Genomic DNA, 18,949 nt, shown 5'->3' on the forward strand with positions numbered 1-18,949 from the left:
AGCAGTTAGAATATTAGACATAGTTACTGTGTTTTGTGGTAACTACATTATTAGACATAGTTACTGTGTTTTGTTGTACTTAGAATATTAGACATAGTTATTGTGTTTTTGGTAGCTGCAATATTAGACATAGTTACTGTGTTTTGTTGTAGTTAGAATATTAGACATAGTTACTGTGTTTTGTTGCAGTTAGAATATTAGACATAGTTACTGTGTTTTGTTGTAGTTAAAATATTAGACATAGTTACTGTGTTTTGGGGTAGTTAGAATATTAGACATAGTTACTGTGTTTTGTAATAGCTAGATTAGTAGACATAGCTACTGTGTTTTGTAATAGCTAGATTAGTAGACATAGCTACTGTGTTTTCTAGTAGCTACAGTATTAGACATAGCTACTGTGTTTTTTTAGTAGCTGGAATATTAGACATAGCTACTGTGTGTTTTAGTAGCTACGGTATTAAGCATAGTTACTGTGTTTTGTGGTAGCTACAATGTTAGACATAGTTACTGTGTTTTGTGATAGTTAGAATATTAGACATAGTTACTGTGTTTTGTGGTAGCTACAATATTAGACATAGGCACTGTGTTTTGTGGTAGCTACAATATTAGACGTAGGCACTGTGTTTTGTGGTAGCTACAATATTAGACGTAGGCACTGTGTTTTGTGGTAGCTACAATATTAGACGTAGGCACTGTGTTTTGTGGAAGCTAAAATATTAGACGTAGTTACTGTGTGTTGTGGTAGTTAGAATATTAGACATAGTTACTGTGTTTTCTGGTAGCTACAATATTAGACATAGTTACTGTGTTTTCTGGTAGCTACAATATTAGACATAGTTACTGTGTGTTGTGGTAGTTAGAATATTAGACATAGTTACTGTGTTTTGTGGTAGTTAGAATATTAGACATAGTTACTGTGTTTTGTGGTATCTACAATATTAGACATAGTTACTGTGTTTTGTTGTAGTTAGAATATTAGACATGGTTACTGTGTTTTATTGTACTTAGAATATTAGACATAGTTACTGTGTGTTGTGGTAGCTACAATATTAGACATAGTTACCGTGTTTTGTGGTAGCTACAATATTAGACATAGTTACTGTGTGTTGTGGTAGTTAGAATATTAGACATAGTTACTGTGTTTTGTGGTAGCTACAATATTAGACATAGTTACTGTTTGTTGTGGTAGTTAGAATATTAGACATAGTTACTGTGTTTTGTGGTAGCTACAATATTAGACATAGTTACTGTGTTTTGTTGTAGTTAGAATATTAGACATAGTTACTGTGTTTTGTTGTAGTTAAAATATTTGACATAGTTACTGTGTGTTGTGGTTGTTAGAATATTAGACATAGTTAGTGTGTTTTGGGGTAGTTAGAATGTTAGACATAGTTACTGTGTTTTGTAATAGCTAGATTAGTAGACATACCTACTGTGTTTTCTAGTAGCTACAGTATTAGACATAGCTACTGTGTTTTTTTAGTAGCTGGAATATTAGACATAGCTACTGTGTGTTTTAGTAGCTACGGTATTAGGCATAGTTACTGTGTTTTGTGGTAGCTACAATGTTAGACATAGTTACTGTGTTTTGTGATAGTTAGAATATTAGACATAGTTACTGTGTTGTGGTAGTTTAGAATATTGAGATAGTTACTTGTGTGTTGTGGTAGTTAGAATATTAGACATAGTTACTGTGTGTTGTGGTAGTTAGAATATTAGACATAGTTACTGTGTTTTGTGGTATCTACAATATTAGACATAGTTACTGTGTTTTGTTGTAGTTAGAATATTAGACATGGTTACTGTGTTTTATTGTACTTAGAATATTAGACATTGTTACTGTGTGTTGTGGTAGCTACAATATTAGACATAGTTACCGTGTTTTGTGGTAGCTACAATATTAGACATAGTTACTGTGTGTTGTGGTAGTTAGAATATTAGACATAGTTACTGTGTTTTGTGGTAGCTACAATATTAGACATATTACTGTTTGTTGTGGTAGTTAGAATATTAGACATAGTTACTGTGTTTTTTGTGGTAGCTACAATATTAGAACATAGTTACTGTGTTTTGTTGCATGGGTTGTGAATATTAAGACATAGTTACTGTGTTTTGTTGTAGTTAGAATATTAGACATAGTTACTGTGTTTTGTTGTAGTTAAAATATTTGACATAGTTACTGTGTGTTGTGGTTGTTAGAATATTAGACATAGTTAGTGTGTTTTGGGGTAGTTAGAATGTTAGACATAGTTACTGTGTTTTGTAATAGCTAGATTAGTAGACATACCTACTGTGTTTTCTAGTAGCTACAGTATTAGACATAGCTACTGTGTTTTTTTAGTAGCTGGAATATTAGACATAGCTACTGTGTGTTTTAGTAGCTACGGTATTAGGCATAGTTACTGTGTTTTGTGGTAGCTACAATGTTAGACATAGTTACTGTGTTTTGTGATAGTTAGAATATTAGACATAGTTACTGTGTGTTGTGGTAGTTAGAATATTAGAGATAGTTACTGTGTGTTGTGGTAGTTAGAATATTAGACATAGTTACTGTGTGTTGTGGTAGTTAGAATATTAGACATAGTTACTGTGTTTTGTTGTAGTTAGAATATGAGACATGGTTACTGTCTTTTATTGTACTTGGAATATTAGACATGGTTACTGTGTTTTGTTGTAGTTAGAATATTAGACATAGATACTGTTTTTTGTTGTAGTTAGAATATTAGACATAGTTACTGTGTTTTGTGGTAGCTTCAATATTAGACATAGTTACTGTTTGTTGTGGTAGTTAGAATATTTGACATAGTTACTGTGTGTTGTGGTAGTTAGAATATTAGACATAGTTACTGTGTTTTGTGGTAGCTACAATATTAGACATAGTTACTGTGTGTTGTGGTAGTTAGAATATTAGACATAGTGACTGTGTTTTGTGGTAGCTACAATATTAGACATAGTTTCTGTGTTTTGTTGTAGTTAGAATATTAGACATAGTTTCTGTGTTTTGTTGTAGTTAGAATATTAGACATAGTTACTGTGTTTTGTTGTAGTTAGAATATTAGACATAGTTACTGTGTTTTGTGGTAGCTACAATATTAGACATAGTTACTGCTTGTTGTGGTAGTTAGAATATTAGACATAGTTAATGTGTTTTGTGATAGCTACAATATTAGACATAGTTACTGTGTGTTGTTGTGCTACAATATTAGACATAGTTACTCTGTGTTGTGGTAGTTAGAATATTAGACATAGTTACTGTGTTTTGTGGTAGCTACAATATTAGACATAGTTACTGTGTGTTGTGGTAGCTACAATATAAGACATAGTTACTGTGTGTTGTGGTAGTTAGAATATTAGACATGGTTATTGTGTTTTGTAATAGTTAGATTAGTAGACATAGCTACTGTGTTTTCTAGTAGCTTCAGTATTAGACATAAATGCTGTGCTTTCTAGTATCTTCAGTATTAGACATAGCTACTGTGTTTTTTAGTAGTTGGAATATTAGATATAGCTACTGTGTTTTCTAGTAGCTACAGTATTAGACATAGCTACTGTGCTTTTTAGTAGCTGGAATATTAGACATAGCTACTGTGTGTTTTTGTAGCTACAGTATTAGGCATAGTTACTGTTTTGTGGTAGTTAGAATAGTAGACATAGTTACTGTGTTTTGTGGTAGCTATAATATGAGACATAGTTATTGTGTTTTGTTGTAGTTAGAATATTAGACATAGATACTGTGTTTTGTGGTATCTACAATATTAGACATAGTTACTGTGTTTTGTTGTAGTTATAATATTAGACATAGTTACTATGTTTTGTGGTAGTTTGAATATTAGACATAGTTACTGTGTTTTGTGGTAGTTAGAATTTTAGACATAGTTACTGTGTTTTGTTGTAGTTAGAATATTAGACATGGTTACTGTGTTTTATTGTACTTAGAATATTAGACATAGTTACTGTGTTTTGTTGTAGTTAGAATATTAGACATAGTTACTGTGTTTTGTTGCAGTTAGAATATTAGACATAGTTACTGTGTTTTATTGTAGTTAGAATATTAGACATAGTTACTGTGTTTTGTGGTAGCTACAATATTAGACATAGTTACTGTGTGTTGTGGTAGCTACAATATTAGACATAGTTACCGTGTTTTGTGGTAGCTACAATATTAGACATAGTTACTGTGTTGTTGTAGTTAGAATATTAGACATAGTTACTGTGTTTTGTCGTAGCTACAATATTAGACATAGTTACTGTTTGTTATGGTAGTTAGAATATTAGACATAGTTACTGTGTGTTGTGGTAGTTCGAATATTAGACATATTTACTGTGTTTTGTAGTAGTTAGAATATTAAGCATACTTACTATTTTGTTGTAATTAGAAAATTAGACATAGTAACTGTGTTTTGTTGTACTTAGAATATTAGACATAGTTACTGTGTTTTGTTGTAGTTAGAATATTAGACATGGTTACTGTGTATTCTAGTAGCTACAGTATTAGACATAGCTACTGTGCTTTTTAGTAGCTGGAATATTAGACATAGCTACTGTGTGTTTTTGTAGCTACAGTATTAGGCATAGTTACTGTTTTGTGGTAGTTAGAATAGTAGACATAGTTACTGTGTTTTGTAATAGCTAGAATATTAGACATAATTACTGTGTTTTGTGGTAGCTATAATATGAGACATAGTTATTGTGTTTTGTTGTAGTTAGAATATTAGACATAGATACTGTGTTTTGTGGTAATTAGAATATTAGACATTGTTACTGTGTTTTGTAATAGCTAGAATAGACGTAATTACTGTGTTTTGTGGTAGCTACAATATTAGACATAGTTACTGTGTTTTGTTGTAGTTAGAATATTAGACATAGTTACTGTGTTTCGTTTTAGTTAGAATATTAGACATATGTACTGTGTTTTGTAGTAGTTAGAATATAAGACATAGTTATTGTGTTTTATAACAGCTAGATTAGTAGACATAGCTACTGTGTTTTCTAGTAGCTTCAGTATTAGACATAAATGCTGTGTTTTCTAGTAGCTTCAGTATTAGACATAAATGCTGTGTTTTCTAGCAGCTTCAGAATTAGACATAGCTATTGTGTTTTTTAGTAGCTGGAATATTAGACATAGCTACTGTGTTTTCTAGTAGCTACAGTATTAGACATAGCTACTGTGTTTTTTAGTAGCTGGAATATTAGACATAGCTACTGTGTGTTTTTGTAGCTACAGTATTAGGGATAGTTACTGTTTTGTGGTAGTTAGAATATTAGACATAGTTACTGTGTTTTGTTTTAGTTAGAATATTAGACATAGTTACTGTGTTTTGTGGTAGCTACAGTATTAGAAATAGCTACTGTGTTTTCTAGTAGCTTCAGTATTAGACATAAATGCTGTGTTTTCTAGCAGCTCCAGTATTAGACATAGCTATTGTGTTTTTTAGTAGCTGGAATATTAGACATAGCTACTGTGTTTTCTAGTAGCTACACAGTATTAGACATAGCTACTGTGTTTTTTAGTAGCTGGAATATTAGACATAGCTACTGTGTGTTTTTGTAGTTAAAGTATTAGGCATAGTTACTGTTTTGTGGTAGTTAGAATATTAGACATAGTTACTCTGTTTTGTTGTAGTTAGAATATTGGCATAGTTAATGTGTTTTGTTGTAGTTAGAATATTAGGCATAGTTAATGTGTTTTGTTGTTGTTACAATAGTAGGCATAGTTAATGTGTTTTGTTGTTGTTACAATATTAGGCATAGTTAATGTGTTTTGTTGTTGTTACAATATTAGGCATAGTTAATGTGTTTTGTTGTTGTTACAATATTAGACATAGTTACTGTGTTTTGTGGTAGCTGCAATATTAGACATAGTTACTGTGTTTTGTTGTTAGAGTATTAGACAGTTTCTCTGTTTTGTTGTAGTTAGAATATTAGTCATAGTTAATGTGTTTTGTAGTAGTTACAATATTAGACATAGTTACTGTGTTTTGTTGTTGTTACAATATTAGACATAGTTACTGTGTTTTAGACATAGTTATCTGAACTTTGACAAAGTTCATAAGATTATAAATAATATCAAATTTCATATCATTAGAAAAATCTTTGTCTGACATATCTTGTTATATATTGGCTTTCCTTTCAAAATGACGTTACCTTGATTTTTCTTGCATAAAACTTGTTGATGGACGTATCCAGCATGATGACAGAACATTGCTGTCATCATTTCACGAATAGTTTTGATTTCAACTTTAATGTTTTTTTTTACAAAGTATTTGTTAAGAAATAAAGTTAACAATACACTAAGTAGAACTGTTATAGGTTTTCTTGATTTATTTAGGTCTAAAATATGCATGTGTATTTCATTCAAAACCATGTGCTTATCGCTGTGTCATCATGCATTCAAACATGTTTAATTAAGTTTGATTTCTTTGTAATAACTTAGCTTCAGTTAGTTTCATATACTGCCATAAATATTGGTTTTTATTATTCATTTTTATTTTTGTATTTCAATTCATAAACTGCTGAACACTCATAATTTTTTGATACATTGTACACTGTTGTAAATACCATTACTGTACTTTGTTGTTAACACACTGTTTTGAAAGAATGGACTACTGTTTATTGATCTAAGAAATAATACCTACAATTAAGGGTATCTTAAATAGATAATAGACTAAGGAAAATTGATGTGAAGAGTATGAAGAAATGTGTGAAATGTTTTTATATGTTATGGCTCATAATATTATTATATTCCTGTTACTGCTGGACTTACTGTAATATTCCTATTACTGCTGGACTTACTGTAATATTCCTATTACTGCTGGACTTACTGTAATATTCCTATTACTGCTGGACGTACTGTAATATTCCTATTATTGCTGGACTTACTGTAATATTTCTGTTACAGCTGGACTTACTATAATATATCTGTTACAGCTGGACTTACTGTAATATTTCTGTTACAGCTGGATTTACTGTAATATTTCTGTTACAGCTGGACTTACTTAATATTTCTGTTACATCTGGACTTACTGTAATATTTGTGTTGCAGCTGGACTTACTGTTTAAAATGTCACAAACTGTGTTTTTAATTACAGGTTAGTGATTTAAAACGAACAAGACAGTTGGCCTCTGAAATAACTGCTAAAGGAGCTGCCTTGTGTGACTTGCTTGCAAGAGAGCTTGATCTAAAGGTAAGTTAATGTTTATAACAGCTTATTAGTGATGATGTGGCTAAGACTTATAAAAACAATTATGTCTGCAGGAATATTGAGATGAAATAGATCTTAAAACTAATCCATCATTGTATGCCACTTTGGGTGAACTCATATTTAAATAGGCATATCCAGAACCAGAACACAAAAGTGCCTTAACCTGTAACTATGGAAGCTAATAAATGATAATAGAGATACATATGCTATTATAAACCATGTTGCCCTTGTAGGCATAATGAGAAAAAATGAATATAGGTATTTATACACTAAAGTTCATTAACATGTAAAATATGCTTAATTTACACAAAAAGTATATCAAGCTCCAAAACATTAAACAGTATTAATATGTTTATATGTAATGAGTGATTATATAGAAGAAATGATAATGAAAACGTTCTATATTAGAAGTGTGAAATAAGTGAGAGAAAAGCACCAAATGACTAAAATATATCAACATGAAAAGTAGGTTTAACTCAAACTGTGCTGAGTTAATCTGGCTGTAAAACTAAACTGTTGTAACAGGAATAAAAGGAGATACTTGTTAATAGTTTCACTAGTTGTAATCTGTAAGTCACAGTTTTATATTTTATTATATATTTACACATTTTTAATAGACTGACAAAATTGAAACTTTGTAGAATGAATGTCAACTGTTTCTTGTGGAGACAGAAGTGTAGAGGATGATGTTTCGAAAGTTTTCTACCTTTTGTCTTCAGGTTAAATGTCATTCTCTACCCTTGTGTCTCTACAAGATACAGTTGACATCCATTCTACAAAGTTTCATCATGAATACTCTGCCTAAACAATCTGTCAAAGGATAAATAGACTGACAGAGTCATCCAATACTTCAAAGGATAAACAGACTGACAGAGTCATCCAATACTTCAAAGAGACCTCATACACCTTATCCAAAAAAACTGAAAGGTCATATGGGAGTCAGCAAGTGTATTTATGTTTTGATATTAATGAATTACTAATTTCAGTTATTAGGCACAACAACAGTATTATATGAATCTTGTGTTTATATTCATAACTTGTCATTTACCTAGCATTAACAAGATGTAATTCTACCATGTGATCTTGGTGATGAGGAAACTTTAATCCCTTGTCATGTACCTAGCATTAACAAGATGTAATTCTACCATGTGATCTTGGTGATGAGGAAACTTTAATCCCTTGTCATGTACCTAGCATTAACAAGATGTAATTCTGCCATGTGATCTTGGTGATGAGGAAACTTTAATCCCTTGTCATGTACCTAGCATTAACAAGATGTAATTCTACCATGTGATCTTGGTGATGAGGAAACTTTAATCCCTTGTCATGTACCTAGCATTAACAAGATGTAATTCTACCATGTGATCTTGGTGATGAAGAAACTTTAATCCCTTATCATGTACCTAGCATTAACAACATGTAATTCTACCATGTGATCTTGGTGATGAAGAAACTTTAATCCCTTATCATGAACCTAGCATTAACAAGATGTAATTCTACCATGTGATCTTGGTGATGAAGAAACTTTAATCCCTTGTCATGTACCTAGCATTAACAAGATGTAATTCTACCATGTGATCTTGGTGATGAAGAAACTTTAATCCTTTGTCATGTACCTAGCATTAACAAGATGTAATTCTACCATGTGATCTTGGTGATGAAGAAACTTTAATCCCTTGTCATATACCTAGCATTAACAACATGTAATTCTACCATGTGATCTTGGTGATGAGGAAACTTTAATCCCTTGTCATGTGCCTAGCATTAACAAGATGTAATTCTACCATGTGATCTTGGTGATGAAGAAACTTTAATCCCTTGTCATATACCTAGCATTAACAAGATGTAATTCTACCATGTGATCTTGGTGATGAGGAAACTTTAATCCCTTGTCATGTGCCTAGCATTAACAAGATGTAATTCTACCATGTGATCTTGGTGATGAAGAAACTTTAATCCCTTGTCATGTACCTAGCATTAACAACATGTAATTCTACCATGTGATCTTTAGTAGACATTACTGGCAGTTTATGGACAGGTCTGTTTTTCAAAGAGTGTAGGGTTAACTCAGTGATTAGAAACAACTTATCAGATATGGATATCAATCATGAAGCAGTTCCTCTTCTTTAGAATAACTTAGGCATAATACTGTGATTAAGAATAAATAAATAGGCCAAGTAAAAATAAAATATTGTGGTTGTGGTAACTAATTATCCCTGGAAAAAGCCTTAAACCCAGCAAGACATAAAAAGGGGAGTCATTCTTTAGAATAACTTATTACTAACTCAGTGATTAAGAACTGCTCAGATAAATGAGCAGCATATGAAAAAGAAAGTATTCTTTCAGAAAAGAGAAAGAAAGTTAATATAACTCTGAGAACTGATGATATAAAGTGGCATTATGTAAAGAAGGGATTACTTTTAAAAGAATCTGTGTTTATTTCACACACAAAGACTCATCAGATATGCTCACAGAAAGACACCTTATCTAAGTTAATTCATTAATAAGATCTGATAGCATACATACATACTGATAGAACTTAAGTTATTTAATTATAACTATTTTGAGTTTCATATTTTTTTATTTTTTTATAAATAAAAGCTAAATATAACAGTTTTGATTTAAGGATTCTTTTTGAAATTCTATAATTTCATTTTAGCAAAATAGACATTTTTACTTTAACCATTAGAAAGAGTTTATTTTGGTAGTTTATCCATGTAATGATTGTGTTGTTTTGTGGTTTTAGGATGTGCGAAAACTAGTGCTTGACAAACAACTGAACATCAGGGAACTTGAAGAAGATCTGCAAAATACAATTCAAAATGTTCAAGTAAAAATCTTATTAATTCAGTGAATGAATAATGCACGCACAGAAATGTTCAAGTAAAAACCTTATTAATTCAGTGAATGAATAATGTACACACAGAAATGTTCAAGTAAAAATCTTATTAATTCAGTGAATGAATAATGCACGCACAGAAATGTTCAAGTAAAAACCTTATTAATTCAGTGAATGAATAATGTACACACAGAAATGTTCAAGTAAAAATCTTATTAATTCAGTGAATGAATAATGCACGCACATAATTAAATGATTATGTAATTGGAACATAGATTTACAATTTAAAAAGTTATAAAATGAGTAAGTTGCTAAGAGAATTTTCAGTATATTCTGTATAATTATTAAAACATTCTTAATAGACTAGATTGTATATGTATTGCAAAACTTTTGTAAGAAAAAGTTAATACTTGTAAGGTCTGTGGATAAAATGAATATACAGTCACAGTGTTCGGAAAGTCACTGTACAGTTTTGTAATCATATTTTATTCAGTCTATTTCAAGCCAGCAACTGATAGCAGTGTTTAGAAACTAAATAAGAAGGATCCAGGCCTGTATTGATGCAAACGGGGGTCACTTTCAACATTGTTTATAATTGTCATTCATATTTACCTCCTGTATTCTATATTGAAACATGTCTGTTAATAAATATATAAGTGCACAGTGACTTTCCAAACACCCTGTATAACAATTCCCAAAGTGTACAACAGTTCATTGGTAAAATATTAAAACACTGAATGTATAACAATTACAAAAGTTTAGAAAAGTCACTTGTAGAGAATTATTGATAGATTGAATGTATAACAATTACAAAAGTTTAGAAAAGTCACTTGTAGAGAATTATTGATAGACTGAATGTATAACAATTACAAAAGTTTAGTAAAGTCACTAGTAGAGAATTATTGATAGACTGAATGTATAACAATTACAAAAGTTTAGAAAAGTCACTAGTAGAGAATTATTGATAAGACTGAATGTACAACAATTACAAAAGTTTAGAAAAGTCACTTGTAGAGAATTATTGATAGACTGAATGTATAACAATTACAAAAGTTTAGAAAAGTCACTAGTAGAGAATTATTGATAAGACTGAATGTATAACAATTACAAAAGTTTAGAAAAGTCACTAGTAAAGAATTATTGAAAAGACTGAATGTATAACAATTACAAAAGTTTAGAAAAGTCACTTGTAGAGAATTATTGATAGACTGAATGTATAACAATTACAAAAGTTTAGAAAAGTCACTAGTAAAGAATTATTGAAAAGACTGAATGTATAACAATTACAAAAGTTTAGAAAAGTCACTTGTAGAGAATTATTGAAAAGACAATGTATAACAATTACAAAAGTTTAGAAAAGTCATTAGTAAAGAATTATTGATAGACTGAATGTATAACAATTACAAAAGTTTAGAAAAGTCACTTGTAGAGAATTATTGATAGACTGAATGTATAACAATTACAAAAGTTTAGAAAAGACACCACAAAAGAATTATTTATAGATTGAATTTATAATAAGTACCAGAGTTTAAGAAAGCATCATAGAGAATTGTTAATAGATTGAATTTAAGGAAAATGACTTAAATGACTTCTACAACACTAGTAGAGAATTATTGATAAGACTGAATGTATAACAATTACCAAAGTTTAGAAAAGTCACTGGTAGAGAATTATTGATAGACTAAATGTATAACAATTACAAAAGTTTAGAAAAGTCACTTGTAAAGAATTATTGAAAAGACTGAATGTATAACAATTACAAAAGTTTAGAAAAGTCACTAGTAAAGAATTATTGATAGACTGAATGTATAACAATTACAAAATTTTAGAAAAGTCACTTTTAGAGAATTATTGATAGACTGAATGTATAACAATTACAAAAGTTTAGAAAAGTCACTAGTAAAGAATTATTGAAAAGACTGAATGTATAACAATTACAAAAGTTTAGAAAAGTCACTAGTAAAGAATTATTGATAGACTGAATGTATAGCAATTACAAAAGTTTAGAAAAGTCACTAGTAAAGAATTATTGATAGACTGAATGTATAACAATTACAAAAGTTTAGAAAAGTCACTTGTAGAGAATTATTGATAGACTGAATGTATAACAATTACAAAAGTTTAGAAAAGTCACTTGTAGAGAATTATTGATAGACTGAATGTATAACAATTACAAAAGTTTAGAAAAGTCACTAGTAGAGAATTATTGATAAGACTGAATGTATAACAATTACAAAAGTTTAGAAAAGTCACTAGTAAAGAATTATTGAAAAGACTGAATGTATAACAATTACAAAAGTTTAGAAAAGTCACTTGTAGAGAATTATTGATAGACTGAATGTATAACAATTACAAAAGTTTAGAAAAGTCACTAGTAAAGAATTATTGATAGACTGAATGTATAACAATTACAAAAGTTTAGAAAAGTCACTTGTAGAGAATTATTGATAGACTGAATGTATAACAATTACAAAAGTTTAGAAAAGTCACTAGTAAAGAATTATTGATAGACTGAATGTATAACAATTACAAAAGTTTAGAAAAGTCACTTGTAGAGAATTATTGATAGACTGAATGTATAACAATTACAAAAGTTTAGAAAAGACACCACAAAAGAATTATTTATAGATTGAATTTATAATAAGTACCAGAGTTTAAGAAAGCATCATAGAGAATTGTTAATAGATTGAATTTAAGGAAAATGACTTAAATGACTTCTCTACAACACTAGTAGAGAATTATTGATAAGACTAATGTATAACAATTACCAAAGTTTAGAAAAGTCACTGGTAGAGAATTATTGATAGACTAAATGTATAACAATTACAAAAGTTTAGAAAAGTCACTTGTAAAGAATTATTGAAAAGACTGAATGTATAACAATTACAAAAGTTTAGAAAAGTCACTAGTAAAGAATTATTGATAGACTGAATGTATAACAATTACAAAATTTTAGAAAAGTCACTTGTAGAGAATTATTGATAGACTGAATGTATAACAATTACAAAAGTTTAGAAAAGTCACTAGTAAAGAATTATTGAAAAGACTGAATGTATAACAATTACAAAAGTTTAGAAAAGTCACTAGTAAAGAATTATTGATAGACTGAATGTATAGCAATTACAAAAGTTTAGAAAAGTCACTAGTAAAGAATTATTGATAGACTTAATGTATAACAATTACAAAAGTTTAGAAAAGTCACTTGTAGAGAATTATTGATAGACTGAATGTATAACAATTACAAAAGTTTAGAAAAGTCACTAGTAGAGAATTATTGATAGACTGAATGTATAACAATTACAAAAGTTTAGAAAAGTCACTAGTAAAGAATTATTGATAGACTGAATGTATAACAATTACAAAAGTTTAGAAAAGTCACTAGTAGAGAATTATTGATAGACTGAATGTATAACAATTACAAAAGTTTAGAAAAGTCACTTGTAGAGAATTATTGATAGACTGAATGTATAACAATTACAAAAGTTTAGAAAAGTCACTAGTAGAGAATTATTGATAGACTGAATGTATAACAATTACAAAAGTTTAGAAAAGTCACTTGTAGAGAATTATTGATAGACTGAATGTATAACAATTACAAAAGTTTAGAAAAGTCACTAGTAAAGAATTATTGAAAAGACTGAATGTATAACAATTACAAAAGTTTAGAAAAGTCACTTGTAGAGAATTATTGATAGACTGCATGTATAACAATTACAAAAGTTTAGAAAAGTCACTGTAAAGAATTATTAAAAGACAATGTATAACAATTACAAAAGTTTAGAAAAGTCATTAGTAAAGAATTATTGATAGACTGAATGTATAACAATTACAAAAGTTTAGAAAAGTCACTTGTAGAGAATTATTGATAGATTGAATTTATAATAAGTACCAGAGTTTAAGAAAGCATCATAGAGAATTGTTAATAGATTGAATTTAAGGAAAATGACTTAAATGACTTCTCTACTACACTAGTAGAGAATTATTGATAAGACTAATGTATAACAATTACCAAAGTTTAGAAAAGTCACTGGTAGAGAATTATTGATAGACTAAATGTATAACAATTACAAAAGTTTAGAAAAGTCACTTGTAAAGAATTATTGAAAAGACTGAATGTATAACAATTACAAAAGTTTAGAAAAGTCACTAGTAAAGAATTATTGATAGACTGAATGTATAACAATTACAAAAGTTTAGAAAGTCACTTGTAGAGAATTATTGATAGACTGAATGTATAACAATTACAAAAGTTTAGAAAAGTCACTAGTAAAGAATTATTGAAAAGACTGAATGTATAACAATTACAAAAGTTTAGAAAAGTCACTAGTAAAGAATTATTGATAGACTGAATGTATAGCAATTACAAAAGTTTAGAAAAGTCACTAGTAAAGAATTTTGATAGACTAAATGTATAACAATTACAAAAGTTTAGAAAAGTTCACTGTAGAGAATTATTGATAGACTGAATGTATAACAATTACAAAAGTTTAGAAAAGTCACTTGTAGAGAATTATTGATAGACTGAATGTATAACAATTACAAAAGTTTAGAAAAGTCACTAGTAAAGAATTATTGAAAGACTGAATGTATAACAATTACAAAAGTTTAGAAAAGTCACTTGTAGAGAATTATTGATAGACTGAATGTATAACAATTACAAAAGTTTAGTAAAGTCACTAGTAAAGAATTATTGATAGACTGAATGTATAACAATTACAAAAGTTTAGAAAAGTCACTTGTAGAGAATTATTGATAGACTGAATGTATAACAATTACAAAAGTTTAGAAAAGTCACTAGTAAAGAATTATTGATAGACTGAATGTATAACAATTACAAAAGTTTAGAAAAGTCACTTGTAGAGAATTATTGATAGACTGAATGTATAACAATTACAAAAGTCGAAAAGTCACTAGTAAGAATTATTGATAGACTGAATGTATAACAATTACAAAAGTTTAGAAAAGTCACTAGTAAGAATTATTGATAGACTGAATGTATAACAATTACAAAATTTTAGAAAAGTCACTTGTAGTAAGAATTATTGATAGACTGAATGTATAACAATTACAAAAGTTTAGAAAAGTCACTAGTAAAGAATTATTGAAAAGACTGAATGTATAACAATTACAAAAGTTTAGAAAAGTCACTAGTAAAGAAATTGATAGACTGAATGTATAACAATTACAAAAGTTTAGAAAAGTCACTAGTAAGAATTATTGATAGACTGAATGTATAACAATTACAAAAGTTTAGAAAAGTCACTTGTAGAGAATTATTGATAGACTGAATGTATAACAATTACAAAAGTTTAGTAAAGTCACTAGTAGAGAATTATTGATAGACTGAATGTATAACAATTACAAAAGTTTAGAAAAGTCACTTGTAGAGAATTATTGATAGACTGAATGTATAACAATTACAAAAGTTTAGAAAAGTCACTAGTAGAGAATTATTGATAGACTGAATGTATAACAATTACAAAAGTTTAGAAAAGTCACTTGTAGAGAATTATTGATAGACTGAATGTATAACAATTACAAAAGTTTAGAAAAGTCACTAGTAGAGAAATTCGTCACTATAGATTGAATGTATAACAATTACAAAAGTTTAGAAAAGTCACTTGTAGAGAATTATTGATATGACTAGAAATATAACAATTACAAAAGTTTAGTAAAGTCACTAGTAGAGAATTATTGATAGACTGAATGTATAACAATTACAAAAGTTTAGAAAAGTCACTTGTAAAGAATTATTTAAAAGACAATGTATAACAATTACAAAAGTTTAGAAAAGTCATTAGTAAAGAATTATTGATAGACTGAATGTATAACAATTACAAAAGTTTAGAAAAGTCACTTGTAGAGAATTATTGATAGATTGAATTTATAACAAGTACCAGAGTTTAAGAAAGCATCATAGAGAATTGTTAATAGATTGAATTTAAGGAAAATGACTTAAATGACTTCTCTACTACACTAGTAGAGAATTATTGATAGACTGAATGTATAACAATTACAAAATTTTAGAAAAGTCACTTGTAGAGAATTATTGATAGACTGAATGTATAACAATTACAAAAGTTTAGAAAAGTCACTAGTAAAGAATTATTGAAAAAAAAAAAGACTGAATGTATAACATTACAAAAGTTTAGAAAAGTCACTAGTAAAGAATTATTGATAGACTGAATGTATAACAATTACAAAAGTTTAGAAAAGTCACTAGTAAAGAATTTTTGATAGACTTAATGTATAACAATTACAAAAGTTTAGAAAAGTTCTTTGTAGAGAATTATTGATAGACTGAATGTATAACAATTACAAAAGTTTAGAAAAGTCACTTGTAGAGAATTATTGATAGACTGAATGTATAACAATTACAAAAGTTTAGAAAAGTCACTAGTAAAGAATTATTGAAAAGACTGAATGTATAACAATTACAAAAGTTTAGAAAAGTCACTTGTAGAGAATTATTGATAGACTGAATGTATAACAATTACAAAAGTTTAGAAAAGTCACTAGTAAAGAATTATTGAAAAGACTGAATGTATAACAATTACAAAAGTTTAGAAAAGTCACTAGTAAAGAATTTTAGATAGACTGAATGTATAACAATTACAAAAGTTTAGAAAAGTCACTAGTAGAGAATTATTGATAGACTGAATGTATAACAATTACAAAAGTTTAGAAAAGTCACTAGTAAAGAATTATTGATAGACTGAATGTATAACAATTACAAAAGTTTAGAAAAGTCACTTGTAGAGAATTATTGATAGACTGAATGTATAACAATTACAAAAGTTTAGAAAAGTCACTTGTAAAGAATTATTGAAAAGACAATGTATAACAATTACAAAAGTTTAGAAAAGTCACTAGTAAAGAATTATTGATAGACTGAATGTATAACAATTACAAAATTTTAGAAAAGTCACTTGTACAGAATTATTGATAGACTGAATGTATAACAATTACAAAAGTTTAGAAAAGTCACTAGTCAAAGAATTATTGAAAAAGACTGAATGTATAACAATTACAAAAGTTTAGAAAAGTCACTAGTAAAGAATTATTGATAGAGCTGAATGTATATGAACTAGTAAAGTTTAGAAAAGTCATCACTAGTAAAGAATATTGATAGAGCTTAATGTATAACAATTACAAAAGTTTAGAAAAGTCACTTGTAGAGAATTATTGATAGACTGAATGTATAACAATTACAAAAGTTTAGAAAAGTCACTAGTAAAGAATTATTGAAAAGACTGAATGTATAACAATTACAAAAAGTTTAGAAAAGTCACTAGTAAGGATTATTGATAGACTGAATGTATAACAATTACAAAGTTTAGAAAAGTCACTAGTAAAGAATTATTGATAGACTGAATGTATAACAATTACAAAAGTTTAGAAAAGTCACTAGTAAAAATTATTGAAAAAAGACTGAATGTATAACAATTACAAAAGTTTAGAAAAGTCACTAGTAAAGAATTATTGATAGACTGAATGTATAGCAATTACAAAGTTTAGAAAAGTCACTAGTAAAGAATTATTGATAGACTGAATGTATAACAATTACAAAAGTTTAGAAAAGTTCTTTGTAGAGAATTATTGATAGACTGAATGTATAACAATTACAAAAGTTTAGAAAAGTCACTTGTAGAATTATTGATAGACTGAATGTATAACAATTACAAAAGTTTAGAAAGTCACTAGTAAAGAATTATTGAAAAGACTGAATGTATAACAATTTAAAAGTTCACCGGAAAAGTTTAGAAAAGTCACTAGTAAAAAGTTTATTGATAGACTGAATGTATAACAATTACAAAAGTTTAGAAAAGTCACTAGTAAAGTATTGATAGACTGAATGTATAACAATTACAAAAGTTTAGAAAAGTCACTAGTAAAGAATTATTGTAAAGACAATGTATAACAATTACAACTACAAAGTTTAGAAAAGTCACTAGTAGAAAAAATTATTGATAGACTGAATGTATAACAATTACAAAAGTTTAGAAAAGTCACTTGTAGAGAATTATTGATAGACTGAATGTATAACAATTACAATGGTTTAGAAAGTCATCATAGAGAATTATTAATAGAATTGAATTTAAGGAAAATGACTTTTAAATGACTTGTATACCGAATGTACACTAGTAGAGAAGTATTGAGTAAAGACTGAATGTATAACAATTACAAAAGTTTAGAAAAGTCACTGGTAGAGGATTATTGATAGACTGAATGTATAACAATTACAAAAAGTTTAGAAAAGTCACTTGTAAAGAATTATTGAAAAAAGACTGAATGAATGTATAACAATTACAAAAGTTTAGAAAAGTCACTAGTAAAGAATTATTGATAGACTGAATGTATAGCAATTACAAAAGTTTAGAAAAGTCACTAGTAAAGAATTTTTTGATGAACTTAATGTATAACAATTACAAAAGTTTAGAAAGTTCTTTGTAGAGAATTATTGATAGACTGAATGTATAACAATTACAAAAGTTTAGAAAAGTCACTTGTAGAGAATTATTGATAGACTGAATGTATAACAATTACAAAGTTTAGAAAAGTCACTAGTAGAGAATTATTGATAGACTGAATGTATAACAATTACAAAAGTTTAGAAAAGTCACTTGTAGAAATTGATAGACTGAATGTATAACAATTACAAAAAAATTTAGAAAAGTCACTAGTAAAGAATTATTGAAAAAGAGACTGAATGTATAACAATTACAAAGTTTAGAAAAGTCACTAGTAAAGAATTATTGATAGACTGAATGTATAACAATTACAAAGTTTAGAAAAGTCACTAGTAAAAGAATTATTGATAGACTGAATGTATAACAATTACAAAAGTTTAGAAAAGTCACTAGTAGAGAATTATTGATAGACTGAATGTATAACAATTACAAAGTTT

At 28.1% G+C, this 18,949-nt stretch overlaps 1 protein-coding gene across 1 annotated transcript in view; it reads left to right on the forward strand.

Moving 5' to 3' along the window:
- LOC143239275 (clusterin-associated protein 1 homolog) overlaps positions 1-10,071 on the forward strand; it is a 33,282-nt gene extending 23,211 nt beyond the window's left edge. Inside the window, exons 5-6 of the mRNA XM_076480192.1 lie at positions 7,089-7,184; positions 9,949-10,071. Of these exons, the coding sequence (XP_076336307.1) occupies positions 7,089-7,184; positions 9,949-10,056 (204 nt within the window). The 3' untranslated portion in view covers positions 10,057-10,071. The remainder of the gene's footprint in view (positions 1-7,088; positions 7,185-9,948) is intronic.
- The last annotated feature ends 8,878 nt before the right edge of the window (positions 10,072-18,949 follow it).

The sequence above is a fragment of the Tachypleus tridentatus genome, chromosome 13 (assembly GCF_004210375.1).
Source record: "Tachypleus tridentatus isolate NWPU-2018 chromosome 13, ASM421037v1, whole genome shotgun sequence".
Taxonomy (NCBI): Eukaryota; Metazoa; Arthropoda; class Merostomata; order Xiphosura; family Limulidae; genus Tachypleus; species Tachypleus tridentatus.